The sequence below is a fragment of the Leucoraja erinacea genome, chromosome 18 (assembly GCF_028641065.1).
Source record: "Leucoraja erinacea ecotype New England chromosome 18, Leri_hhj_1, whole genome shotgun sequence".
Lineage (NCBI taxonomy): Eukaryota > Metazoa > Chordata > Chondrichthyes > Rajiformes > Rajidae > Leucoraja > Leucoraja erinaceus.
In genome coordinates this window covers 10,015,185-10,042,876 of record NC_073394.1, presented here as the reverse complement: position 1 = coordinate 10,042,876, position 27,692 = coordinate 10,015,185, and the positions used below count along the sequence as shown (strand labels likewise).

Genomic DNA, 27,692 nt, shown 5'->3' with positions numbered 1-27,692 from the left:
ATCCCAAACCCTTGCCGGTTTGTAGCTAATTGGCCTCTTTAAATTGCTCTTAGTGCGAAGGGAGTGGATGAGAAAGTGGTATAACATAGAAATAGTGTGAACAGGTGATCTCGCAGTTAAACAGAACTTTGTGCATACGGTGGACAGCATGGACTCAGTGGCCCGAATGGTCTGTTTCCATACTGCATCTCTAAACTAAACGAATGCAGAGCTTAGGGGAGGGAAGTCCAGCACGGACTCGGTGTTGTTTCCGCGCTGTATCTCTAAACCAAATTAAATTAACGATCTTGGCAGCTGCTGGAAGAGCTATTAGTTGCGGGGATGAGGTCTCAACTCAAGGCATCGTCGAGCTGGGACCTCACAGCTACAGTGACATGGGTTCAATCCTGACCTCCAATGCTGTCTGTGCGGAGTTTGCAGGTGATCCCGGTGCGTTGGTTTCCTCCGGGTGCTCTGGTTTCCTCCGAAAGCCCAAAGACATGTGGATTGGTGGGTTAAATGGTAAATTGACCCTAATGTTTAGATGAGTGGGTAACATTTTTTTTTTTTGGGGGGGGGGGGGGGGGGGGGGTGTGTTACAGTGAGAATAAAATAAAAAAATGGGATTGGTGCAGAATTGGTCTAAGTTGGTTCTTGTTGGCATAGTTTTAGAATTGTAATCATACAACACAGAAATAGGAACTTTGGCCCATCTTGTCCATGCCAACCAAGATGCCCCATCTATGCTAGTCCTACCTGCCCACATTTGGCCCACAACCATTGCTATCCAAGTACCCATCCAAATGCCTGTTATATGTTGTTATAGTTCCAGCCTCAACTACCTCCTCTGCCAATTCGTTCCATATACAGGATCTACCACCCCACTGTGTGAAAAAGTTGCTGCTCAGCTTCCTAATAAATCTTTCCCCTCGCACCTTAAACCTTTGTTCTCTGGCTCTTGATTCCCCTACTCTGGGTAAAAGACTGTGCATTCACCCCATCTACTCCCCTCAAGATGTTACATACCTCTATAAGATCGTACCTCAGCCTTCTGCACACCAGCTTAGTTTAGAGGGGGGGGAGACAGGCCCTTGGGCCCACTGAGTCTTCGCTGACTAGTAATCCCCGTACACTAACACTATCCATCACACACGGGACAATTTACAATCTTTATCAAAGCCAACTAACCTACAACGCTGTACGTCTTTGGAGTGTGGGAGGAAAGCGGAGCTCCCGGGAAAAATCCGTACCGTCGCGGGGAGAACGTGCAAACTCCGTACAGACAACACCCGTGGTCAGGATCGAACCCGGGTCTCTGGCGGTGTAAGACAGTAACTCTACCGCTGAGCCACCGTGCCAGAAGGGTACACTTGGTGGGCAGAAGGGTATGCTTCCCTTTGGGTCTCCGTTTGGTTTTCCTGGTGTCTCTCTGACCTCCCTCTCTGCCGCTCCCAGGATCCCTGACCCACACCACCCCCCTCACCCATCCCCAGGGTCTCTGATACCCACCCCCCCACCCACCCCACCCTCTCTCACCTCCCTCGCAGCCACTCCCAGGAAGAACACCGCTCACTGCTAGCAGCGTGAACATCGGCGCAGAGATCATTCAGCTGGTGCCAGAGAGTCTGACCAGGTTCATCACTTTGCACAGCAGTCTGCCTGTCCCCTTGCCAACTTGACTAATTCTTATTCTTTAAAGAACATGCACTTTAAAGGTTATTAAGTGTAACTGCTGGCAGTGTCGAGGAGCCACGTGTTAGTTCCGTGTCTAATTGATGAGGTGGAGAGCTGAGCAACAAACTCTCTCTCAGAGTGTTAACGAACCATGGATCCATCGGAGGCTGGCGGCTTAATAGGGGCACAGAGTGGTGAAGCACGGAAATAGCCCACCCCCCACCCTGCTCTATTTACAGGGGGACAGAGACGACAGCTAATCCTCTCACAATCATTCCAATAAACAAGTTTCCTTTCATTTGGTGCTTTAGTTGTAAATTTGTAGCACTGGCCACTTGCTTAGCTTTCTGCACGCCATCTTCCCAAGCAGTCAGTTATACAGCACAGAAACAGTCTGAGGAAGGGTCTCCACCCGAAACGTCACCCATTCCTTCTCTCCAGAGATGCTGCCTGTCCCGCTGAGTTACTCCAGCATTTTGTATCTATCTTCGACAGAGACAGGCCCTTCAGCCCAACCTGTCCATGGCAACCAATATGCCCCACCTAACCTAGACCCATTCGCCTGCATTTGACCCATATTCCTCTACACCTTTCCTATCCATGTACCCAGCTAAGTGTCTTTTAAATGTGGCTATTGTACCTGCTTCAACTACCTCCTCTGGCAGCTCGTTCCATACTCTCACAGTCCTCTGAATCAAAAAGATGCTCCTCACGTTGACATTAAATTTTCCCCCTCTCACGTTGTCCTCTGGTTCCTGATTCCTCGACCCTAGGTAAAATAATCCGTGCATTCACCCTGTCTATTCATCTCATGATTGTATACACCTCCATAACATCACCCCTTAGCTTCCTACACTGAGGAATAAAATCCCAGCCTGTCCAACTCCCTATAGCAGTCTCCCTATAGCTCGGGCACTCGAGTCCTGATAACATCCTTGTAAATCCTCTCTGCACTATTGCCTACAGTTAAGATTGAATATTTTTGCCTAGTTCAATCCCTGGGGCTACTTTGACGCAACGTACTGGCTTATTATTGTCTACTGTTCCAGGATACGGTGAAAAACTGTGTTTTGTGAGCTGTCCAGGCTAAACATACTCAACCGTCCCACCAGCTGCTTTCCCTCCCTTGATCTCCACAACTCTCTTTACTCCTGGAAAGAGTTCCTCACAACCAATGTTTTTTTACCAAACCTCTGATCGTCTGTCCTATTATCTCCCAATGTAGCTTCGTTTTTTACTTCTTCTGATGACTGCCCCTGAGCTAAGTGCCTCACAGTTCGATTTCAGACATTGGAACAGCCTGGGTTTTCTCCGAGATCTTCGGTTTCCTCCCACACTCTAAAGACGTACAGGTTTGCAGGTTAAATGACTGGTATAAATGGGAAATTGTCCCTAGTGTGTGTAGGGTAGTGCTAATGTGGCGGGGATCGCTGGTCAGTGCAGACTCAGCAGGGCAAAGGGCCTGTTTCTTCGCTGTAATATTGAGGAACTATATTCTACACTCTGTATCTTTCCCTTTGCTCTACCTATTGCATTTGAGATTGGTTTATGTATAGTATTATCTCATTTAAATGGATTTCATGCAAAAGAAAGCTTTTCACTCCGCCTCAGTACAAAGAATAATTAACCTAAACCTTACAGTATTTGGGCAGTGATTAGTGCGGGTGTCATGAGATATGGGGGAAGGCAGGAGAATGGGAATGAAAGGGGAAGAAAGATCAGCCATGATTAAATTGCGGAATAGACTGGATGGGCCGAATGGCCTAATTCTGCTCCTATCACATATGGCCACGAGTGGGCATTTGTACGACGTGATCATGCGACTCCTCGCTCATCCGCCATTTTAATGGACGTGTTGAACAATTCCATGACAGGATTTGTTTGCTAACTCTGAGTCTGAAGACATTTTTTGGCACGTCAAATTAAAATGAGGTGTGAAACATCGGCGGCTGCTGTCTAGCAAAATCTCGCCCCAAAAGGAAGCAAAGTGATTCATGACTTTGGGCAAGGAAGTCCAGATAAACTTGTATCTTATGGAAGATTAGACCTCTCGTTCATCTCAAGCCTGAAAATACATTCTGGCAGAGCTTGCCCTATCCAGTGACCCCAATATGTCAACTCGTAGTGTATTCAGTCAGACAGGCAAATTGCGATTAGGTTTAGTAAAGGTTTTCAGACCTTGCAATTATGTAATTCAACACCTCTGCTGCATTGTAGTAAGATCCAGTCATGCAGAATTGGAGCTGGGGCCATAACCAGTTTGGCTCATATTTATTTACATTTGTAACATCAGAGGTCCCTTTTTGTTCCACTCATCCTGACTGAAACTCTTTTGGTTTCTGCTCGAGAAACTCAATCTTCTTCTTTTTCTCCTTCACGAGAAGTGGACAGTACCAGCATTCATTACCCACCGTTAATTACCCCCAAGCTAAGGAGCTAGTAGGTGAAAACAACATCGGTAGGTCCAGACTCATATAAAGGCCTAAACTGGTTGAGTAGTATAGAAGTGTGAAAACGCACACCTCTAGATTCAGGGACAGATTCTTCCCGGCTGTTATAAAGCAACTGAACCATCCTACCACAACTAGAGAGCAGTCCTGAGCTACTACCGACCTCAATGGGGACCCTCGGACTATCTTTGATTAGACTTTACTGGTTTTACCTTGCACTAAATGTTATTCCCCTATCATGTATCTCTACACTATGGATGGCTCGATTGCAATCATAGAAACATAGAAAATAGGTGCTGGAGTAGGCCATTCGGCCCTTCGAGCCTGCACGGCCATTCAATATGATCATGGCTGATCATCCAACTCAGTATCCCATACCTGCCTTCTCTCCATACCCCCTGATCCCTTTAGCCACAAGGGCCACATCTAACTCCCTCTTAAATATAGCCAATGAACTGGCCTCAACTACCTTCTGTGGCAGAGAATTCTAGAGAATCACCACTCACTGTGTGAAAAATGTTTTCCTCATCTCGGTCCTAAAAGATTTTCCCCTTATCCTTAAACTGTAACCCCTTGTTCGGGACTTCCCCAAACATCGGGAACAATCTTCCTGCATCTAACCTGTCCAACCCCTTAAGAATTTTGTAAGTTTCTATAAGATCCCCCCCCCCCCTCCATCATGTATTGTCTTTCTGCTGACTGGTTAGCATGCTACAGAAACTTATCATTATACATGTGACAGTAAACTAAAACGGAACTGATTTTATTCCTTGAAGGGCATTGGGGAATAGGATACATTTCTAAACCACGATCTTGGGATTCCATAGTCATCCTCACTTATACTTTTTCACTTTTAGTTTTAAATGTGAAAATTATTTATATATACTTGCATTTAAATTCCTCCAGCTGTTTTGATGTGATTTCTAACTCATGTCTCTGGATTAGTGGCACAGAACTCGGAGTGCTAGTCATAGGAAAAATTGGTGAGCAATGGGATTGCGGGTCAGCATAGACATGATGGGCCGAATGGGCTCCTTCCATGCCGAAAATCAACTTAACAAAAGCAGTATAAGTCAATTAAAGCATCATCCCTGATCTGGGTATTTCTCCGTGTGTTACTGTGAGAATGAGCAAGCCGGCACTGTCCAGGGCCTGATTCAGATATCAATGGGAACCCTGGAATACCTGTAAATACCACCTCTGGTTTAACCGTACGGCAGAAACTAGCTGCAGACGGCCGCACTGTCAGACATTTAACGAGGCCCAGTCTGCCCCCTCCAGCCATCATAAAAGATGCCAACACACCCAGGGAGAGGCAAGGTTTTTTTTTCCCCAGAGTGCGTTTGCTGAAACTGTTTCCCTGATCAACATGAAGAACACATTATCAGGTCATTATCACCATGCTGCTTGTAGGAGCTTGCTGTTTTAAAGTTGGCTGCTGTCCTTCCCACTTCACATGGTGACTGCGCTTCAAGGGCCTGGCTGTGGAGGGCCTTGAGATACCCACAAGCCCATGAAAGGCCCAGTCCCTTCCTTCCTTTACAATGGGAAGTAGTCCGCACTCCGCAGCCTGCTCCACCAGTCCCCATCCCTTTAACGGGAAGGCAAATGACTGAGTTTAGACACAATGTGTAAGAAAGAACTGCAGATGCTGGTTTAAATCGAAGATAGACACAAAATGCCAGAGTAACTCAGCGGGACAGGCGGCATCTCTGGAGAGAATGAATGGGTGACGCTTCGGTTCGAGACCCTTCTTCAGACTAATGTCAGGGGGAGAGGGAGATACATAGGAGAAACGCCACCTATTATTTTTCTCCAGCCATTGCTGCCTGACCCGCTGAGTTACTCCAACTTTTCATGTCTATCCTCGGTAACCAACCAGCATCTGCAGTTCCTTCCAACACAAATGATAGGAATTTAAGCTGGTACATGGGTTCATTTAAAACAACGTCATTTTGAGTGACGGAAGTTCGCCCTTACAAAATTCACAAATCACAGCCCGAACATTTGAGATGCAGAATAAAATTCACTCATTCAGAATCGATGTGGGAAAAGCAACGTTAAGTAATAGACACAATATTCTTTCTTACAATGCATTCCTTGACGCCAGTGCAGGTGACTTGCTGTATATTACGGAAAATTGCGATATACGTGTGGGTTGCCCGCATACAAGTTGTGACATTTCCTTCTCTGGATTGAGTGGCTACCTAAACGCAAACCGGTAGCGCAGCGATAGAGCTGCTGCCTCACAGCGCCAGAGACACGGGTTCAATCCTGACTACGGGTGCTACCTGTGCGGAGCTTGTAACGTTTCTCCCTGCGACCGTGTGGGTTTCATCTGGGTGCTCCGGTTTCCTCTAACATCCCAAAGACTTGTGTATTTGTAGGGTAACTGGCCTCTGCAACAATCGCCACAGCCAAGAAGGCCCACCAACGCCTCTACTTCCCCAGATGCCTGAGGAAATTCGGCATGTCTCCTGTGACCCTTACAAACTGCTACAGATGCACCATAGAAAGCTCACTGTTGGGTTACATCGCAGCTTGGTTTGGGAACAGCTCTGCCCAAGATTACAGGAAATAACAGAGAGTTGTAGATGTAGCCCAGTCCATCACACAGCCCAACTCCCCAACATTGATTCCATCTACATTTCACTCTGTCTTGGAAAGCAAGCCAACATAATCATAGACTTGTTCCACCCCCGGTCATTCCTTCTACTCCCTGCTCCTGTCTGGCAGCAGATACAGAAGCAACTACGTTGGAAGTGGATGCGAAAGTGGGATAATATAGAACGAGCCGGCTGGTGAATGGGTGACCATTGGTCAGCATGGATTTAGCGGGCAGAAGGGCCTGTTTTCATGCTGTATCTCCGAACTAAACCTTCACATGGATTTTTAATAAATGTCCAGTGAGATGCATGTACTTTGCTGCACCCCATGTCAGGACCTTCCTTTAGTCTGAGCAAAGGTCCCATCCCAAAATGTCGCCTGCCCATTCCCTCCACAGATGCTGCCTGATCTGCTGTGTTCCCCCAGCACTTTGTGCTTTGATTAAGATTTCAGCACTTGCAGTTTCTTGCATCCCCTTTGTTGCCTCCCGTTCCGTCAATTTGAAACCAGGTATCTTGTGAATTTCACTGCCGCCCGATTAACACTTACATTCTTTAATTAAAGTATGGAAAAAAGTTAATCTCACACTGGCTGAAGTTTGTGTGATTTTCAGCAACCAAATCTAATAGGCTCGCTGCGAATATCTCGCTGGAACTCCAATCCCACACAGAGCCGACTTGCTTTCAACAACAACCACCTGCCTTTACATCCCACCTGAGTTGCTGCACAGGGATACCAAACCAGCCAAAACCCCACAGAAGGCCAAGCAAGGACATAGAACATAGAACTGTACAGCACAAGGGCAGGCCCTTCAGTCCACAGATTCTCTGCCGAACCTGATGCCAAGATAAATTAATCTCACCTGCTTGCACGTGTTCCATATACCTCCATACCCTGCATATCCATGTGCCTACCTAAAAACCTATTAAACACCACTATTGTATCTCTCAGGGCTGCCAACTCTCACGCATTGAGCGTGAGAATCACGCATTTCGTCAAATTCTCACGCTCTCACGCTGATCACAAATTTCTCACGCTCTGTCGTGGGAGGAAACCAAAGATCTCTGAGAAAATCCACACGGTCACGGGGAGAACGTACAAACTCCGTACAGACAGCACCCGTAGTCAGGATCGAACCCGGGTTCCTTGCGTTGCAAATGCTATAAGGCAGCAACTCTACCGTGTCACCCTAAACATCTCTAAACATAATTTGATATACTTCTGGAGTATCTCCGTAACCTCTGGTGTCCTTAATAAAACAATCCAAGTTTGCCCTATCTCTCCTTGTAGCCAGCACCCCCTCCTTATCCCAGCAGCATTCTGGTAAATATCTGGTCGACCTCAGGTCAGCTTTCACTGAGCACTTTAAATGAAGAAGGAGAGAAGGCCGTGCGGCTGAAATGGCCAAAGGTTCAGCAGAAGCCGAGGCCTAAGCCGGAGGAGCTTGGAGGTTTCAGCAACCATGGGGGACCTCATCTACGGAATTCATCAGCTCCCAATGAATAATTCATGTGATAGGAGAAGAATTAGGCCATTTGGCCCATCATGTCTACTCTGCCATTCAATCATGGCTGATCTATCTTTCCCTCTTAGCCCCATTCTCCTGCCTTCTCCCCATAAACTATGACACCCATACTAATCAATAATCTATCTATCTCTGCCTTAAAACTATCCATTGATTTGGCCTCCACAGCCTACTGTTATTATTACAGCTGGGGTAAGGGGAGCCTGGTCAACCTGAGGTTAATACATTGGAACAAGGTAGGTAGGTTTCAACGGTATTCTTAGTGAAGATAGCAGGGAGGGTTTAGTGGAAGTGGGGGTAGCAACTCCACTGCACAATAGCCAGGGACTGACGGTTTGGTTTCCAAAGCCCTTCCAACTATATACTGGAGGTGGACACAACATGCTGGAGAAACTCAGCAGAACAGGCAGCATCTCTGGAGAAAACTAGTTATATACTGGAGGTGGAATGGGCGACGTTTCGGGTAGAGACCCTTCTTCAGACTGATGTCAGGGAAGGGGGCGGGACAAAGGTAGAATGTAGTCGGAGACAGTAAGGCTGGTGGGAAAACTGGGAAGGGGAGGGGATGGAGAGAGATAACAAGGGCTATCTGAAGTTAGAGGTCAATGCTCACTGGGGTGTAAACTATCCAAGCAAAATATGAGGTGCTGCTCCAATAGATATATTGGACTGTGGTTCATCTTGCACAGTGATTAAGCAATCTTGTTAAGCACTCAATCACCGATGCTGACAAATTACTTCCAGGTTAATGCCTTTGTCGTGGGACACGTTCACCCTGCTTTCTTCTCCCCCAGATGTGTAGACATCTGCTGGGCGTTCACTGTTATGATTGGGTTTCCGAGGCTTTTGCAGCCTCTCTACGTCTCGCCTCCTTCCTGACTTCTACCTGCTTCGAAAGCCAATAGCCTGGGGGCACCATGGTCTGCTGTCTCTGCTCTTCCAGAAGCCCAGTCCCGAGCAGGGGTGGGGTGGGAGGGAGATCCATCTGCACTCCGAGTCCCTCCCTGCCAGAAGCTACTTTTTAATCCTGTCGGCTCCTACACATCCAGACTCCCAGTGCAACAGAACCCTTTGATATGACCCCCCGCTAGACAGAGAAACAGCGGGATAAGCCAGCACCATCCCATATTATTTTACAAGCCTGCGTTCCTGTCTAACTATAGAACGTCACCATAAATGTAATAATCTGCTGCACTGTTTTTTCAGGAACTTCATTTTCTCAATTATATATTTCAGTTTCCTTCTACTACTTTGGAGCCATGTTTAATCTGTTGCTTGCACAGTTCTAAGACCGACACTCATCTTGCAATCCTCTCCCAGCTTAGTGAAGGAGACAGAGTAAATGTGACACAGGCATTAGTGGAGGAGTGGTATGTCAGCATACGATGCATTTGTAGACTAATACTGCAAACCAGAATTTCCAGCCTACAAGGAATTCTAAAGGGCCTGTCCCACCAGCATGCGATTGCATGCGTCTAGCGCGACCAAACGGAAGCGGAGTTCGTGCTGAGTTCGCGCTAAGCACGCGGTAAGTACGCGCGTGACGTAATTTATGTCAAACTCACCAAAGAGCTGGGCAGGAGGTGGGCCGACTGAATTTGGAAGTCGCACGGCATCGGGTGGTGTCGTCATTGCGCAACGCCACGTGCTAGGCGTACGCCGTCAAGATGCTGCATACGATGTCAAGACGCTGCGTACGGCGTCGTGATGCTGCGTACGCCCGTCGAGACGTTGCGCTCGGCCTCAATGCGGCTGCGGGCCGAAAGGCCGTTGACGCGCGGGATTTTCGAACAGTGCAAGATTTTTTGGGCCCCGCGTGATGTGTGGACCAGCCCAGCACAACACCATACCCCTCCGCCGATCGAAGGGTGACCGGCCCCGCGAGGCCGTACGCCTCAAGCGACCACGTTTGGTCGCGCTAGACGCATGCAATCGCATGCTGGTGGGACAGGATCTTAAGGGCTATCATCCTTTGGAGGAAGGTTAATTTTATTCACATTATTGTACATATGACCCCAGGCTTCAGATAGAGACAATTGTTTATCTTCAAACCTCAGGGTGGCACGGTGGAGCAGCGCAGTGATGCAACGGCTTTCTCCGGCTTTCTCCCACATCACAAAGACGTGCGGGTTTGCGGGTTAATTGGCCTCTGCAAATCGCCCCCAATGTGCAGGGAGTGGATGTGAAAGTGGGATAACATAGAACTAGTGTGATCAGGTGATTGATGGTTGGCATAGACGCGGTGGGCTGAATGGCCTGTTTCCATACTGTATTTTAATTAAGATCCACATGAACACTGACAACACACAGTCCTCCATCACACACCCAACAATTACCCATCCCGAGGTAAAACTGGATGACCTTAAACTTGATCCTGCTTTAGATCCTGGGCTGAGGTTCCTACCACTTACGCTGCCCATCACCAGAACTCTCTCTGTCCATTTATGTAACAATATTCAATTATTCTGCTGCAGAAAACCTCATACATGCTTTGGTCAACAACAAGTCTGGCTATCCCAATAGTTTCCCATTGTACATCCATGAATAACAAAACAGCTGCAGATTACCAGAATGCTGCCCAAATTAGAAGGTATAAACTTGAAGGGGACCTTGGACAAACTTGGATTGTGTACTCTGGAGCGTTGGAGGCAGAGGGGAGGCCCGATGGACATTTAGAAAATTATGAGAGGAATAGATAGGGTAGACAGTCAGAAACAGAAAGGGCAGCAATGAGGGCAGAGCATTATGGTGAGAGGGGCAAAGTCTAAAGGAAATGTGCGCGGCAAGTTTTATAACAGGGAGGGGGGTGGTGGGTGGCCTGGAATGTGCTGTCAGGGGTGATGGTGGAGGCAGATAGGATAATGCTATTTAAGAGGCAATGGAGGGATATGGATCAGTGCAGGTTAGTTTGACTTTGCATCAGATTGTTGAGGTAGTTGAGCCTATTTGAGGCAGGGACAATTGCAACGTTTAAGAAACATTTGGATAGGTTTAGGACAGGTTTAGAGGAATATAGGCCAAATGCAGGCAGGTGGGACTAGTGTAGCTGGGACATGTTGGTTGGTGTGGGCAGGTTGGGCCTGTTTATACACTGTGTGACTATCATATTTGGAGCAGACATTGTGGGCTGAAGGGCCTGTTTTTGTGCTGTTCTATGTGCTGGAAATCCACGTTTGTTTCGTCCACAGTCATCTCTAATGGATGACAAGGGTTACCGGGAGAAGTTAGGAGAATGGGGTGAGGAGGGAGAGATAGATTAGCCAGGATTGAATGGCGGAGTAGACCTCATGGGCCGAATAGCCTAATTCTGCTCCTATTACTTGTGCCCTAATGATCCTGAAGCAGCAGCTCAGCATCTTTCTCCACGGATGCCGCCTGACCTGCTGAGCATTTTCTGCTTTTATTCCATTCTCTCCAACCTTGCTGACGGGACAAACCGCAGACATCCCACACTTACCATGGAGTGCCGTATATCTGAAACCCTTTCACCGTCACTTCTGAGTCTTGCACGTAAACACAGTTGGTGAGAAGAGACTGGACATTGTCAAAGTCCTCGGGCTTCAACTTGGAGACGGATGGGAAGCGGTAATAATCCTGCTTCACCAGCTCGGCAATGAAGTCCTTATCAAACGTCAGTTCATGGTTTCCAGCGATGACTATTTTATATTCATAGGGAAGGGTTCCTGTAATTGCAAATGAGACACTTAATTACAACCTTCTTTCCTTGTTAAACACACTCAAGGATCGCGTAAAGGGCAAGACGAGGAATGTTTTTGAGCACCGAAAAAATCTGCCAGAGCAATTGTTGCAATAACAACAAAGGTTGCACCAGGCACCATTAATCTTTCTTAATTATCCAATAAACAGAGCAGGGCCCCAGTCCCCCAGATTTTTATAGAGCTGAATAAAACAGGCGGAAACATTCTGTGAGATTAGAGGGCTACAAAGAATCCTGATGAGCCGTTCTGCTTTTCCCAGTTTTTGTTTTTGTGTTATCCCACTCTGATTGACGATGAAATCGCAAATGGTGGTGAAACTGTGAGGCTTGATGATGCCACTGCAAGCCTCGCATGTGTCACCACACGCCCCAGTGACATCAGCACAAGTCTCGTTGATGTCACCGCTATTCCCAATCGTGCCATCAACAATTGTGCCTGACAGCACCGCAAGTTTTGATGATGCCACTTCGAATGCCAGTTGCGCCATCACAGGCCACGGTGACACCACCACCACCACAAGTTTCGATGATGCCACTGCAAGTCCCAGTGACATTACCAAAGTTTCAGACAATGCAATTGCAAATCCAATCTATGGCATCACAGGTCTGGATGACATCACCACAAGTCTTGATGATGTCACTGCAAATCCCCGTTGTGTTAAAGAAGGAACAGCAGATGCATCACCTATTCCTTCGCTCCTTCTGCACCCCAGCAGTATGAACATTGACTTCTCTAATTTCAGACAGTCACTACTTTCTCCTCCCCTTCTCAAGTCTCCCTCAGCCCACTTGCTCCTCCTCTTCCTTTCTTCTTCCAGAACCCCTCCACCCTCACATCAGTCTGAAGAAGGGTTTTGACCCGAAAAGTTGCCTATTTCCTTCGCTCCATAGATGCTGCCTCACCCGCTGAGTTTCTCCAGCATTTCTGTCTACTTCAGTTGTGTTCCCAATGGCATTACCACAGGTCTGGATGATGTCATTGCAAACCCAAGCTATGGGATCACAGGTCCCAATTACATCACCACAAGTCCAAATGATGTCACTGCAAGTCCCAGTTGTCTGGGCCTGATGCAGTCCCAAAGATTGAACAATGCCGTCGTTAATTCTTGGTTGACCTTCTTCCTTCTCCGTCCCTTCCTTTCTTTCCCCCCCCCCCCCCCCCCCCCCCCCACCCCAACATCAGTCTGAAACATCTCGAAACGTCACCTATTCCTAGATGCTGCCTCACCCGCTGAGTTTCTCCAGCATTCCTGTCTACCTAGGTTGGCCTTAATGCCCATCCCCATCACAGAACCCACTATCACCAGTAAAGAATTGTCAGGGACATTTGATGAACCTGACAACAGGAGCATACAAGACTAATACATTGGTCCGAATGGCAACATGTAGCCAATAACCCAATTCCATCTCTTGTATCGTCAATAGGTAGATCTTCCATCCCTGAGCCACGGTTGCATGTTCTAATCCACTTCAGAGACCTAAGCACAAAACACTGAGAACACCCATGCATTACTGAGAGAAGATTACATTTGAAACTCGACATGAATCCGAGCATCCTTTGGCTAATCCCAAGGATGGTCCATGTTGCTTCCAAGAATGTTAACAAAACATTTGGATAGAACTGGCCATCTGGGCAGAAGTAAAACGTGAAATGGTTTTAGTTTTTAGTTTAGTCTATACAGTACGGAAACAGGCCCTTCGGCCCACCGAGTCCGCACAGACCAGAGATCCCTGCACACCAGCACTATCCTACACACTAGGGACAATTTACATTCTTTACCAAAGCCAATTAACCTACAAACCATTATGTCTTTGGAGGGTTGGAGGAAACCGGAGCATCCGGTGGGAAAAAAAAAATCACATGGTCACGGGGAGAACGTACAAACTCCGTTCAGACAGCACCAATGGGCAGGATCAAACCTGGGTCCCTGGCACTGTGAGGCAGTAACTCTACCGCTGCACCACCATGTCACCCATACAAGACATCGTGGAGCGAGGCTACACCTACATTAAAGCAGCACATCAAAATTAATTCCTCAGAAACAGGAGCACAGAGCTTCAGTCGTGAAACTTTGCAGTCCCATTGCACAAACTGGGTTTTGCCGAGATTGCAATTTCTTCCCCATAATTCTTTGAAGGAAGAACATTATGAAGAAAAATTGCTCTTTAAAAATAACTGGAGCCCTGGGCTTAAAGGGAATGCCAAATACTCTTGCAAAGAAATTCAGCACCAGGCTGTTTCTTCAGCAGTACGAGACCCAAAAACCTTGCGCCCCTTCCTCCTGAGTGAAGGGCAGGAATGGCTATTGCCAGGTCACTAGAACACAGAACATGGAACAGAACAGGATCAGGCGTTTTGGCCCACAATGTCTGTGCTGAACATGGTGCCTTAAGATCATGTCATAGGAGCAAAAGCAGGCCATTCGGTCCAACGAAAATACTCCCCCATTCAATCATGGCTGTAGTATTTCCCTCAAACCCAGTCTCCTGCCTTCTCCCCATAACCCCCAACACCCATATTAATCAAGAATTTGTCAATCTCCACCTTAAAAATATTCATTGGCAATGAATTCCACAGATTCACCACCCTCTGACTAAAGACATTTCTCATCTCCTTTCCCAAGGTACATCCTTTTATTCTGAGGCTATGGCCTCTGGTCCGAGACTCTCCCACTAGTGGAAACCCAGTCCACATCCACTCTATCCAGGCCTTTCACTATTCAGTACGTTTCAAAATGACACCCCCTCATCCTTATAAAAACACCAGCGAGTATAGGCCCAGTGCCGACAAACGCTCATCATATGTTAACCTAACCTTCCCTGGGGTCGTTCTTGTAAACCTCCTCTGGACCCTCTCCAACATCCTTCCTCAGATGTGGGGGCGAGAGCTGCTCACAAGACTCCAAATGTGGTCTGACCAGTGCCTAATAAAGCCTCGGCATTGCATTTGCCTTCCTTACTAGCCATCCGACTTGCAAAACGACTCTTTGGGAATCATGGACCAGCACTCCCAAGTCCCCTCTGCGTGCCTCCCCTCTCCTTTGCGCCCCTCCCCTTTGCCCGCCTCCCCTTTGCCCGCCTCCCTTTTGCGCCCCCTCCCCTCTGCGCCCCTCCCCTCTGCCCACCTCCCCTCTGCGCGCCTCCCCTCTGCGCGCCTCCCCTATTGTTCCACACCAACCACCGCAGATCCTAGTGAGAAGGCATCGCAGCAAAGTGCACATTCTAAGTCGCCTCCCAAATCCTGCAAGTCCACAGAACACACGATCAATTAACCCAGGGCAATTTCTTCGGTTTTTTGGAACTGCTCAACTCAGGTGATGAGTTAAATCGGGTGACAGCAAAAGGAATGACCCCAAGAGCACAAGGCAGCGTTTCGCGAGACACAAATCCATTTTTAACTCCCACGTATTAATTCCAGTGAAAGCGGTGACCCTGGATTAATCTTGCGTCACTTTGGTTTCTAGGTGACTAACGGCCGTGTGGCGGCTCCTGTTATTAATGTCACAAATTTGATTCCCATAAATTAGAACCGCGATTAGATTAATTCCTAAAAAATGCAAACTGAGAGAAAACTGCAACGGTGCGGTTGTAAACATTTGTTATCCGGGTCCGTAGCCGAGGCCCCTTGAGTTATTGGTTGTTAACACAACCACAACATTGGCACGGGCAAGTATAAAATTAATCTCCTGGGTGGTTGCAAGCAAAGTAAGAAATTAGAGAAAGTTCAGATCTTTCTCACCCACACAATCCATCCAATAGTTGATTGCAGGCATTGATTCCATTCCCTTGATAGCTCCCATTGCACTTCTGTAGAAGATGGATCATAGAACAATAGCTCAGACACAGGCCTTTTAGCTCACAGTGTCTGTGCTAAACGCGATGCCAAGTAACAGGCAGAGATAGATAGAATCTTAGGTACACAGAAATGCTGCAGAAACTCAGCGGGTGCAGCAGCATCTATGGAGCGAAGGAAATAGGCAACGTTTCGTCCCGAAACGTTGCCTATTTCCTTTGCTCCATAGATGCTGCTGCACCCGCTGAGTTTCTCCAGCATTTTTGTGTACCTTCGATTTTCCAGCATCAGCAGCTCCTTTTTAAATAGATAGAATCATGATTAGTATGGGTGTCGGGGGACTATGGGGAGAAGGCAGAAGCACGGGGTTAGGAGAGAGAGATAGATCAGCCATCATTGAATGGCGGAGTAGACCTAATAGACAGAATGGCCTAATTCTGCTCCTATTATGAACTTATGAACATTAAGATTCAGATTCAGATTCAATTTTAATTGTCATTGTCAGTGTACAGTACAGAGACAACGAAATGCATTTAGCATCTCCCTTGAAGAGCGACATAGCAAACGATTTGAATAAAAAATAGATAATAAGTGTCCAGGGGGGGTGATTGGCAGTCACCGAGGTACGTTGTTTAGTAGAGTGACAGCCGCCGGAAAGAAGCTGTTCCTCGACCTGCTGGTTCGGCAACGGAGAGACCTGTAGCGCCTCCCGGATGGTAGGAGGGTAAACAGTCCATGGTTGGGGTGAGAGCAGTCCTTGGCGATGCTGAGCGCCCTCCGCAGACAGCGCTTGCTTTGGACAGACTCAATGGAGGGGAGCGTGGAACCGGTGATGCGTTGGGCAATTTTCACCACCCTCTGCAGTGCCTTCCGGTCGGAGACAGAGCAGTTGCCATACCATACTGTGATGCAGTTGGTAAGGATGCTCTCGATGGTGCAGCGGTAGAAGTTCACCAGGATCTGAGGAGACAGATGGACCTTCTTCAGTCTCCTCAGGAAGAAGAGACGCTGATGAGCCTTCTTGATCAGAGTAGAGGTATTGTGGGTCCAAGAGAGGTCATCGGAGATGTTGACTCCCAGGAACCTGAAGCTAGAGACACGTTCCACCTCCGTCCCGTTAATGTGGATGGGGGTGTGTGTGCCGCCTCTGGACTTCCTGAAGTCTACAATGAGCTCCTTGGTCTTCTTGGAGTTAAGGGCCAGGTTGTTGTCAGCGCACCATGCTGCTAAGTGCTGGACCTCCTCCCTGTAGGCCAGCTCATCGTTGTTGCTGATGAGGCCAATCACCGTTGTATCGTCTGCATACTTGATGATGGTGTTAGTACCATGTACAGGTGTGCAGTCATAGGTGAAGAGGGAGTAGAGGAGGGGGCTCAGCACACAGCCCTGAGGAACGCCGGTGTTCAGGGTGAGGGTTGAAGAGGTGTGCTTGTCTAACCTCACAGACTGGGGTCTGTTGGTTAGAAAGTCCAGTATCCAGTTGCAGAGGGAGGGGTCGATGCCCAGGTTACCGAGTTTGGTGATCAGTTTTGATGGAATAATGGTGTTGAATGCTGAGCTGTAATCGATGAACAGCATTCTTACATAAGTGTCTCTGTTGTCAAGGTGGGAGAGGGCGGAGTGAAGTGCCGTTGAGATGGCATCCTCCGTACTCCTGTTCTTGCGGTAGGCAAACTGATAGGGATCCAGTGTGGGGGGTAGGCAGCTTTTGAGGTGTGCCAGGACCAGCCTCTCGAAGCACTTGGTGATGATGGGGGTAAGTGCAACTGGGCGGAAGTCGTTGAGGCTTGCCGCAGTGGAGTGTTTTGGCACTGGCACGATGGAGGTGGCTTTAAGGCAAGTGGGGACAACTGCTTGGGCAAGTGACAGGTTGAAGATGTCAGTCCAGACGTCTGTCAGCTGCGCAGCACAGGCACTGAGCACGCGCCCGGGGATGCCGTCAGGGCCAGCAGCTTTACGTGCATTAGTCCTACTCAGTGCCACGTACACGTCGTAGGGGGTGAGTGTGAGGGGTTGGTGATCGGCAGGTAGCACAGCCTTGATGGCTGTCTCTAGATTGTCCCTGTCGAAGCGGCCATAGAAGTGATTAAGCTCCTCAAGGAAGGAGGCGTCGCTGGATGTGGGGGTGATGTTGGAGGGTCTGTAGTCCGTGATGGCCTGGATGCCTTGCCACATGCGTCGGGGGTCGGAGTTGTTGTTGAAGTGCTCCTCAATCCTGAGCTTATGGCAGTGCTTGGCCTTCCTGATGCCCCTCTTCAGGTTAGCCCTGGATGAACTGTAGGCTCGAGCATCGCCTGACCTGAAAGCGGTGTCCCGTGCTTTCAGCAGTAGCCTGACCTCGCTGTTCATCCATGGCTTCTGATTCGGGTATATGGTCACCTGTTTGAGGGAGGTGACACTATTGATGGTGTAGTTTATAAAGTCCAGAACAGAGGATGTATAGGAATCAATGTCCGTGTGAGAGTCAAGGGTGGCCTGGGCTGCAAACGCCTTCCAGTCAGTGTTTCCAAAACACTGCTGAAGTGTGAAGTCCGCTTCCTCTGACCAGACTTTAACTGTCCTTACAGTTGGTTTAACCCGTCTGATGAGTGGGGAGTACTTAGGGATCCGCCCTTCCTTCACGTGGTCTACAACCTACCATTCCCCGCATATCCACGTGCCCCTTAAACGCGGCACAGTGACACGGTAGAGTTGCTGCCTCACAGCGCCAGAGATCCGGGTTCGATTCTGACTACGGGTGCTCCGTTTGTACGTTCTCCCTGTGACGGCGTGGGTTTTCCCCGGGTGTTTCGGTCTCCTTGCACATTCCAAAGACAGCACAGGTTTGTAGGTTCATTGTCTGTAGCGTGTAGGGTGGCGCTAGTGCACAGGGATCGCTGCTCGGTGCAGACTCGGTGGGCATTCGGGCTGGTTTCTGCGCTGTATCCCTACGCTAAACTAAAACTAAAGGTTACAATCATATCCGTTTCCACCAACACCCCTGGCTACGCGTTCCAGACACCTGTCAACTTCAGTGGAGAAACAACTTGCCCTGCGCATCTCCTTGCCCCCCTCGCCTTAAAGCTTTAAATTTTAGAGATACAGTGAGGAAATATAGAAATATAGAAAATAGGTGCAGGAGTAGGCCATTCGGCCCTTCGAGCCTGCACCGCCATTCAATATGATCATGGCTGATCATCCAACTCAGTATCCTGTACCTGCCTTCTCTCCATACCCCCTGATCCCTTTAGCCACAGGGGCCACATCTAACTCCCTCTTAAATATAGGCAATGAACTGGCCTCAACTACCCTCTGTGGCAGAGTTCCAGAGATTCACCACTCTCTGTGAAACAGACCCTTCGGCTCACCGAGTCCACGCCGAACAGCGATCACCCCTGACACTCGCACTATCCTACAAAAATGTACGTCTTTGGAGTGCGGGAGGAAACCTGAGCACCTGGAGTAAACCCACACAGTCACAGGGAGAACGTACAAATTCCATATAAACAGCGCCCGTAGTCAGGATTGAATCTGCCAATGCTCTCTAGTCTTTGGCATTTCATATCATATCATGGCATTTCATATCATAATTTTATATACTCCTATTGTGTAACCCATAACCTTTGATGCTACAGAGAAAACACACTCCTCCTAGTTAATACGCCCCTAATCCAGAAGGCATTTTAGTAAACCTCTTCTGCGCTCTCTACAAAGCTTCCACATCCTTCTTGTAAATCAGACAATACTCCAAATAAAAACTTAGAGATGTATCACAACTTCCTGATTGTTATAGTTTACTTTAGTTTTATTTACCTGAGAGATACAGCAGGGAAACAGGCACTTCGGCCCACCGTGTCTGCGCCGACCAGCGATCCCTGCTCACTAACATTATCCAACACACACTAGGGACAATTTACAACTTTACCAAGCCAATTAACCTACAAACCTGCACGTCTTTGGAGTGTGGGGGACCCGAGCACCCGGGGAAAACCCACGTGGCCACAAGGCCAACGAACAAACTCCGTACAGACAGTACCCCTAGTCAGGATCGAACAGGGGTCTCTGGCGCTGCAAGGCAGCAACTCTACTGCTGCGCCACCGTACCAAATGGGGTGACCAGTATGCCAAACTCCATACGTGGCCCAACCAAAGTGTTGCGGAGCTGCATCATGCCTTCCTGACACTTGCACTCAATACCCCCCAAAAACACATAAAATGAACCCGTCAGATTGGAAGAGGAACGTTCTCTGAATGAGCGGGTGGAGCTTTTCGACAAGGGAGGAATAGTGACACTGGGGCTATTAAAAAGTTGCTTTATTGTATAAAGGGAAATCTAATTAGTGAAAATTCAGACCATCTTTCCCTGCTGCGATTGTCCAAACACAGCCCAGGCTCACACACGAGCCAAGCTACCAAGAAATGGTTTAATTACTTGCAAGGTTGTAAAGGGCAAATCCTTCTGCTGAAATAACGCTTGCGGCAGACTGAAACAATATTAAGTTTGAAACCCTGCCAATAAAAACATTTCCACTGATACCATCACCCTTTGCAGACAAGAGCACTCAGACTTCAGAGGGAGCCTCATACACACAAGGATAGTTCAGTCGGGGCGAGAGGACCTCCAGCCTTCCAAGGCAATTTCCAGCCAGATTGTAAGGTACTGATTTAATTCTCCGTTCCTCAGATGGAGAAGGTAAAATTCCTCAGATAGACACAAAAAGCTGGGGTAACTCAGTGGGTCAGACTGCGCCTCTGGAGAAGAGAAATAGCTGACGTTTCGGGTCGAGACCCTTCTTCAGACTGAGAGTCAGGGGAGGGGGAAACGAGGGATATAGACGGTAATGACGAGAGATATAGAACAAATGAATGAAAGATATGCGAAAAAGTAATGATGATAAAGGAAACAGGCCGATGACTACCTGTCTTTGCGAATCCCACCTGTAGTATGCACCGGACAGTTGAATTTAAACCCAACCCCACACACAAAAAAAAGCAATGCGGATTTTAGGAAGGTAGGTACAAAAAGCTGGAGTAACTCAGCGGGACAGGCGGCAGCTCTGGAGCGGAAGAATGGGTGAGGTTTTGGGTCGAGGCCTCTTCAGACTGAGAGTCAGGGGAGAGGGAGCCAAGATATGGGAAGGTACAAAGAACATGCAAGGTGTGAAAAGACCAGCTCAAAGTGGAAGATGATCAAGGAAATGTAGAACGGTTCATTGTTGGGTGAGGGCATGGTGACAACGAGGCTTACAAACAGTAATATTAATCAGGAGGTCGGTGAAAGAAGTGGGAGAACTAGGATGGGGAAGGGACAGAGGGAGAGGGGAAGCAAGGGTTACTTGAAGTTAGAGAAATCAAAATTCATACCGCTGGGATGCAAGCTGCCCAAGCTTATATGAGGTGCTGTTCCTCCAATTTGCATTTGACCTCACTGACAGATGAGGAGGCTCAGGACAGAAAGGGGTCTGTGTGGGAATGGGAGGGTGAGTTAAAGTGTTTCACAACCAGGAGATCAGGTAGGTTTAGGCAGATTAAGCGGAGGTAGGTGTTCAGCCAAACGATCGCCCAGCCTGCGCTTGGTCTCGCCGATATAGAGGAGTCCACGCCTGGAACAGCGGATACAGTAGATGGGGTTGGAGAAGGTACAAGTGAGCCTCTGCCACACCTCAAAAGACTGTAACACTGTGTGAGCTCGGGAGTGTGGGTGGAGAGAGCTAATGTTTGAGCAGAGGCGGGAGAAGTTAGAGGTGGAAATATTTTCAACGATGCGGAGAATGGCTGAGGGGGGGAGGAGAGAACAATAGAACATTAAACCTGGCAAAGTACCGGCCCTTCAGCCCACAATGTCTGTGACAAACATGACACCAAGATAAATGAATCTCCTCTGCCAGTACGTGATCTATAACCCTCCATCTCCATGCACCTATCTAAAAGTCTTTTACAGAAACACTATCGTATCTGTCTCGGCCACCACCTATTGTAGCATGTTCCAGGCAGTGGCGGATGGCAAGTGGGACCCTGATGAAGTGGGCCCCCTTTGTCTCCTGGCAACCAATATTTTTAGACCCAGTCCGCCACTGGTTTCAGGCACCCACCACTCTCTGTGTAAAAGAATTGCCACACACATCTCCTTTAAACTTTACCCATTATACACCTTAAAACCGATACACTATAGTCTTTGACATTTCCAACCTGGGAGAATGCTTTTGACCGCCTTTCATAATTTCATACGCTATCATTATTATTAGTTTATTATTAATGTTTTATGTGTCATTCCCAACTGTCACTGTATGTCATGTTGTCACTTGCGGGCGGAGCACCAAGGCAAATTCCTTGTATGTGAATACTTGGCCAATAAACATATTTATTCATTCATTCATTTCTAGTCGCCTCCCAACCCGAGACATTCCAGGGAAAACAATCCACGTTTATCCACCCTCTCCTTGTAGCCAAAACATTTTAATCCAGTCAAGCATGTTGGTAAACCCCCTCCGCACCCGTTCCAAAGCCTCCACATCCTGCCTGACGTGGGCCCGATCAGAACTGCATGCAATACTCCAAATGCAGCCGGGCCAAAGTTTTATAGCGGTGAATCGTGACTTCCTGACTCTTATACTCAATGCCCCAACTAACAAAGGCCTACCAACTTTGTGATTGCATCAATGTGCGGGTGGGCCCCAGGGTAAATCATCAGAGATGTATATGGCCACCCAGAAACTCAAGGTTATTGACCCGTTGATGAGACAGGTTTGTGGATCCTTGGATTTCCCCTTCTAGAGTCAACTGTCAGCTCCTTGGTTCTGGTGGCCTTGAGAGCAAGGTTGTTGATCTGCCACCATTCAATTAGATTATTAATCTTACTCCCATATGCTGATTTATTGTTCAACCAAAAGCTGTTCACTGCACTTCGGTACACGTGACAATAAACTAAACTGAACTGTGTCCAACTCGACAGTCATGGGTATACAGTGAATAGAGCAGGGGACTGAGCACACGGCCTTTATAGATGCAGCATGGAAACAGGCCCTCCGACCCACCGTTTCCGCGCGGACCAGTGATCCCGGCGCACTAGCACAATCCTACACACCAGAGCCAATTTACAATTTTTACCGAAGCTAATTAACCTACATGCTTGTACGTCTTTGGAGTGTGGGAGGAAATCAGAGCAAACCCACGTGGTCACAGGGGGAAGGCACAAACCCCGTACAGACAGCACCCGTAATCTGGCGCTGGCGCTGCGAGGCGGCCACTCTACCGCCGTGCCACCCTGGGGTGCTCCTGAGCTGATGGGTTAGCGAGGAGTACAATGCATCCAGCCAGAGGTGAGGTTTCCGCATGCCTCTTCCCTCTGCAGCCATAGTAATGCCTTTCACTCTGTCTGTGAGCCTCGACTGCTCTGCTTTGCACCAGCTCCACTTCTCTCCGTTTCTCACACTGAATTATTTACGCACCCTGATAAATGAATCACCAGCCGGAGAAAATGGGAGTTAGGCAGCTTGAACCGAGATACTTTCTGAATTATTGGTCGGGGGAATTCTAAAGCATATTGGCTGGCTCACTAATGCAATATAAAGGAAGGGAGAGTTGTATTGCTACACAGGTATTTCACATTAACTTGATGCACTTTGCTGCAATCCCACTGTTGTTCAGTGAGTGACAAAACACAGAATTATTTATAACCCTTATCAATTTTTTAATATTTTCTGTGGGATGGCATGTACAGCTGAAGCAGTGTCGGAATAAAGAGCGTTGACAGATGGGGCAGCATTGAAATGGTACCTAAAGGCTCACCCTGTGATCAGTTCATGCCCTGGACTTAAAAGGCGTTGCACAGGTCAGGTGAAGCGTGACCTGGCCATGAGAAAGAACGATGTTGCGCTTACATAGTTTAGTTTAGTTGACAGATACAGCACGGAAACAGGCCCTTCGGCCCGCACCGACCAGCAATCCCCGCATTTTAACACTATCCTACACACACTCGGGGCAATTTTTACATTTACCAAGCCAATTTACCTACAATTTACCTGCACGTCTTTGGAGTGCGGGAGGAAACCGAAGATCTCGGAGAAAACCCGGTGACCAGCATGGGCTTTCTCTGAGAACATCGGTTTCCTCCCACAGTCCACAGATTTGTAGGTTAAGTTATAGTGTAAATTGTCCTTTGTGTGTGTAGGATAGTGTTAGTGTGCGGAGATCGCTGGTCGGCGCGGACCTGGTGGGCTGGATGTCCTGTTTCCGCGCTGTATCTCTAAATTAAACTAAACTAAAACTAAACTAAGAGGAATTTTTTTTCCGAGTTTGGTCCATAGCGAACATGCTCTGTGTATTCATCCCAATAACTGACATTCATTGTGAAATGTCTGACACAAGGAAATAAGCTCAAGGGCAGACCAGGCGATGGATCAGTGATCTCATTCATTTGAAGGGAATCTTGATCTGCAGAACAGGGATGCTAAGTATTATTTTTAATTATTTACAGTCATTTAATATCTTGTCAATAAATGTACTTCATTTAATTTAAGAAGCAATTAGACAGTTACGAATATAGGACTGGTTTAGAGGGATATGGGTCAAACGTAGGCAAGTGGGACTAGTGTAAATGGGACATGTTGGTTGGTGTGGGCAAGTTGGGTCGAAGGGGCTGTTTCCACATTGTAATACTCTATGATTCTAATTAAAACCGTTTAATTCTGCTTAATTATTCACATCACGTTAAAAGGTTTTAGACGGCTTTGTGATGTCGGAACATCACGGGGCTAAGTCTCAGACGTGTGCCTTCTGACACATACATCTCCACCCCGACCTCACCTCACCTCCCAACCTCTTGAGACATTCAGGGAAAGTTGATAAGAGCTAGTTCTGGAGAAGTCCTAAACACCCCCCCACCACATCCCCCCAATATTTTAATTCAAGAGGCATATACTACTGATGATGATGCTGGAAATATGAAACTAAAAACAGAAAATGCTCAGCAGGTCAGGCAGCATCTATGGGGAGAGAAAGAGAATAAATGTTTGAAGTCAATGAATTTTCAACAGAAGCGCACGGGTCATGGTCAATGGACCCAAATCATCTGCTTTCCCTACATGCCCTGCCTGACCCATTATGCAAGGTTAAAGGCTTTCAGCATCTGCATTATTTTGCTTTGGGAAGAAATATTCTTGGCTAGGCCACAATGGCATGTGCAATGTTGCTTAACATATTCATTAAGGGTTAGCTAACCATTGACTCTCTGCACAATGTGCTTTTTTCTACTGAGGTTCAGCTTGGGTGAAAAGATCGTACGACTGCTGACATGGGTTGTATAGAGTCATACAGGGCAGAAATAGGCCCTTCGGCCCAACTCGTCCATACTGACCAAAGTGCCCCATACAAACTAGTCCTATTTGTTTGTGTTTGGCTCAAATTCCTCTGAACTCTTCCTAACCATGTACCTATCCAAGTGTGTTTTAAATATTGTTATTGCACCTGCCTAAACTGCCTCCTCTGACAAGCTTGTTCCAAATACCCACCACACTCTTGTGTGAAAAGGTTGCTCCTCAGGCTCCTATTAAATCTTTCCCCTCACACTTTAAACGTATATCCTCTGGTTCCTGATTCCCCTACTCCAGGTAAAAGACTGTGCATTCACCCCATCTATTCCCCTCACGATTTAAAAGTAAAAGATCAGAGTTTATCAATAGTTAAAAGTCATTGTGTGCTGCAGTACTCCACATCGTTAAACTCTCCTTATTAAAAAATAACCACAGGGTTTTCCATAGCTGATGGTCTCACTACTAAAGGGCCATTCAATATGAACCGCAGAGGTGATCACCACTTCAGTGGCCAACAAAGGCGATAGGCGTTTCTTGCCAATGACATAGAGGCAGGTTAAAGTTACAATATAGTCCATGACCTCAACGTGAATGGCCTCAAATACTTTGAGAGCACAACAGGGTGGATGAAGGAAGGGGGCGGCACAGTGGCGCAGCGATAGAGCAGTGACCTTACAGCACCAGGGCACCCGGGTTCCACCATGACAACGGGTGCTGCCTTCTTCCTTTGTGTCCTTATGCTATAGAGTGACTCGCCACTACTGTACACATTGTTGCGTTATTGGAGTGTTAAGTGCAAGGTCTGCAGTAGTACATTGATTATACAGCAATGGGCATTGTAATAGGTGTTGTATTGTCTGGGTCAGTGTGCCACAGTCACAGGCTGTTGTACCCTCGATGTGGCCCCATTTGTACATTGTCACCCTTGACCGCCCTTGAGAGTTTGTACGTTCTCTCTGTGACCGCGTGGGTTTTCTCTTGCTGCTCCAGTTTCCTCCCACCCTCCAAAGACGTCCAAGTTTGTAGGTTAATTGGCTTCTGCAATTTGTCCCTAGTGTATGGGATAGCGCTAGTGTACGGGGTGATCGCTGGGTGGTGCGGACTCGGTGCGCTGAAGAGTATATTTCCACGCTGCGTTTCTAAAGTTCAAAGGGGAGTTTCCCTGAAATCTAGAACAAGTGGTCAGACTATTTGGGACTGAATTGAGGAGAAATTCCTACATTTGCAGGGTGATGAATCTTTGGAATTAAAAAAAAAAGTTGAACGATTTCCTCATTAGCAGAAGGACCGATCGTGTAAGCACCTTGTCATGCCTTATCTTTGGAAATCTCCACCCTGGATGTTCTAGCGAGTTCAATTGCTAGATTTCCAGATAATGAAGACATTGAGGGATTATGGAGTAAGGGGAGTAAAATGGCATTGGGGTACAAGATCAGCCATGATGATGGATCAGGCTTGAAGAGTCAAATGGTTGACTCCTTCTCCCTTTTCGTATGTTCTTATTGCAACATAATTTGTCTGTTTATTTGTTTATCTGTGTTTGTTTTTTTAAATATATAGATATACTTATTTTTTGTTCTGGAGAAAAAGGATGGGTGAAGTTTCCTTACAGGTTTTTTGATAAGCCTGCATATTAAGTGTCATGGAAACAGCATGGTGGATGGAATTGCTTCAGAGAAGGCAGGATCTTACAGAATGGCAAAGTAGCTCAGAATTTCCTCTTCTTGATGCTTTGTTTTTGAAGTTTTACAATTAAGGAGACGGCAGATCCAGCAAAATGTGCATTGCATTTACAGGGCTTTTTTCACTGCTGCAAAGAAACATTTCCATGTTCTGTTGTCGGCTCATATCAGGGGCTACAAAGTCTAAGGGGATTCAAGTGGTGGAAGGGGAATACTCTAACACTGCTTTCAACTGCAAATTTGCAAAGCCATGAAAGTCAGAGATGAAAGCTAATGGTTTTTACCATTTCTTAATAATATAATGGGACCACTCACACCCCGGTCATTCCTTCTTCATCCCTCTTCTGATGGACAAAAGATACAAAAGCTTAAAAGCTTTTATCACCTGATTCAACAACAGTTCGTCCCCCACGTTATCAGAACCTCTCATAAATGAAGGATAAATTCTACATCTCCCATTCGACCTCGTTGAATTTAGTTTTGAGATACAGCACAGAAACAGGCCTTTCAGCTCACCGAGTCCACACCCACCAACATTAACACTAGCCGAGGGACAATTTACATTTATACCAAGCCAATTAACCTACAAAACCCGTACGTCTGTGGAGTGTGGGAGGAAACCAAAGATCTTGGAGAAAACCTACGCTGTCATGGGGAGAACGCAAACAGCACTTGTTGTCGGGATCGAACCTGGGTCTCTGGCACTGTGAACGCTGCAAGGCACCAACTCTACCGCTGCACCACCATGCCACCCGGTGTAGCTTTGCACCACCCTACCCTCATTGTAGCCTTTGGATTTTTAAATCTGCACTTTCTCTGCAGCTGTGATACATAGAACTAGTACAAAAAGATGACTGATGGTCGGCTTGGCCTATTTCCACGCTGAATCTCTAAAACTAAATACTGAAGCTCTAAATCCTGAAGCTCTAAATACTCAGCTAATGTGAATAACAGACACGAAGAACTAAAGATGC

At 47.4% G+C, this 27,692-nt stretch overlaps 1 protein-coding gene across 3 annotated transcripts in view; it reads right to left on the bottom strand.

Moving 5' to 3' along the window:
* The window catches only part of mpped2a (metallophosphoesterase domain containing 2a), a 121,387-nt gene that overhangs the window by 50,497 nt on the left and 43,198 nt on the right, over positions 1-27,692 (bottom strand). For all 3 annotated transcript variants that reach the window (XM_055649267.1, XM_055649269.1, XM_055649268.1), the window contains exon 4: positions 11,693-11,918. In XM_055649267.1, coding sequence (XP_055505242.1) covers positions 11,693-11,918 — 226 coding nt within the window. The remainder of the gene's footprint in view (positions 1-11,692; positions 11,919-27,692) is intronic.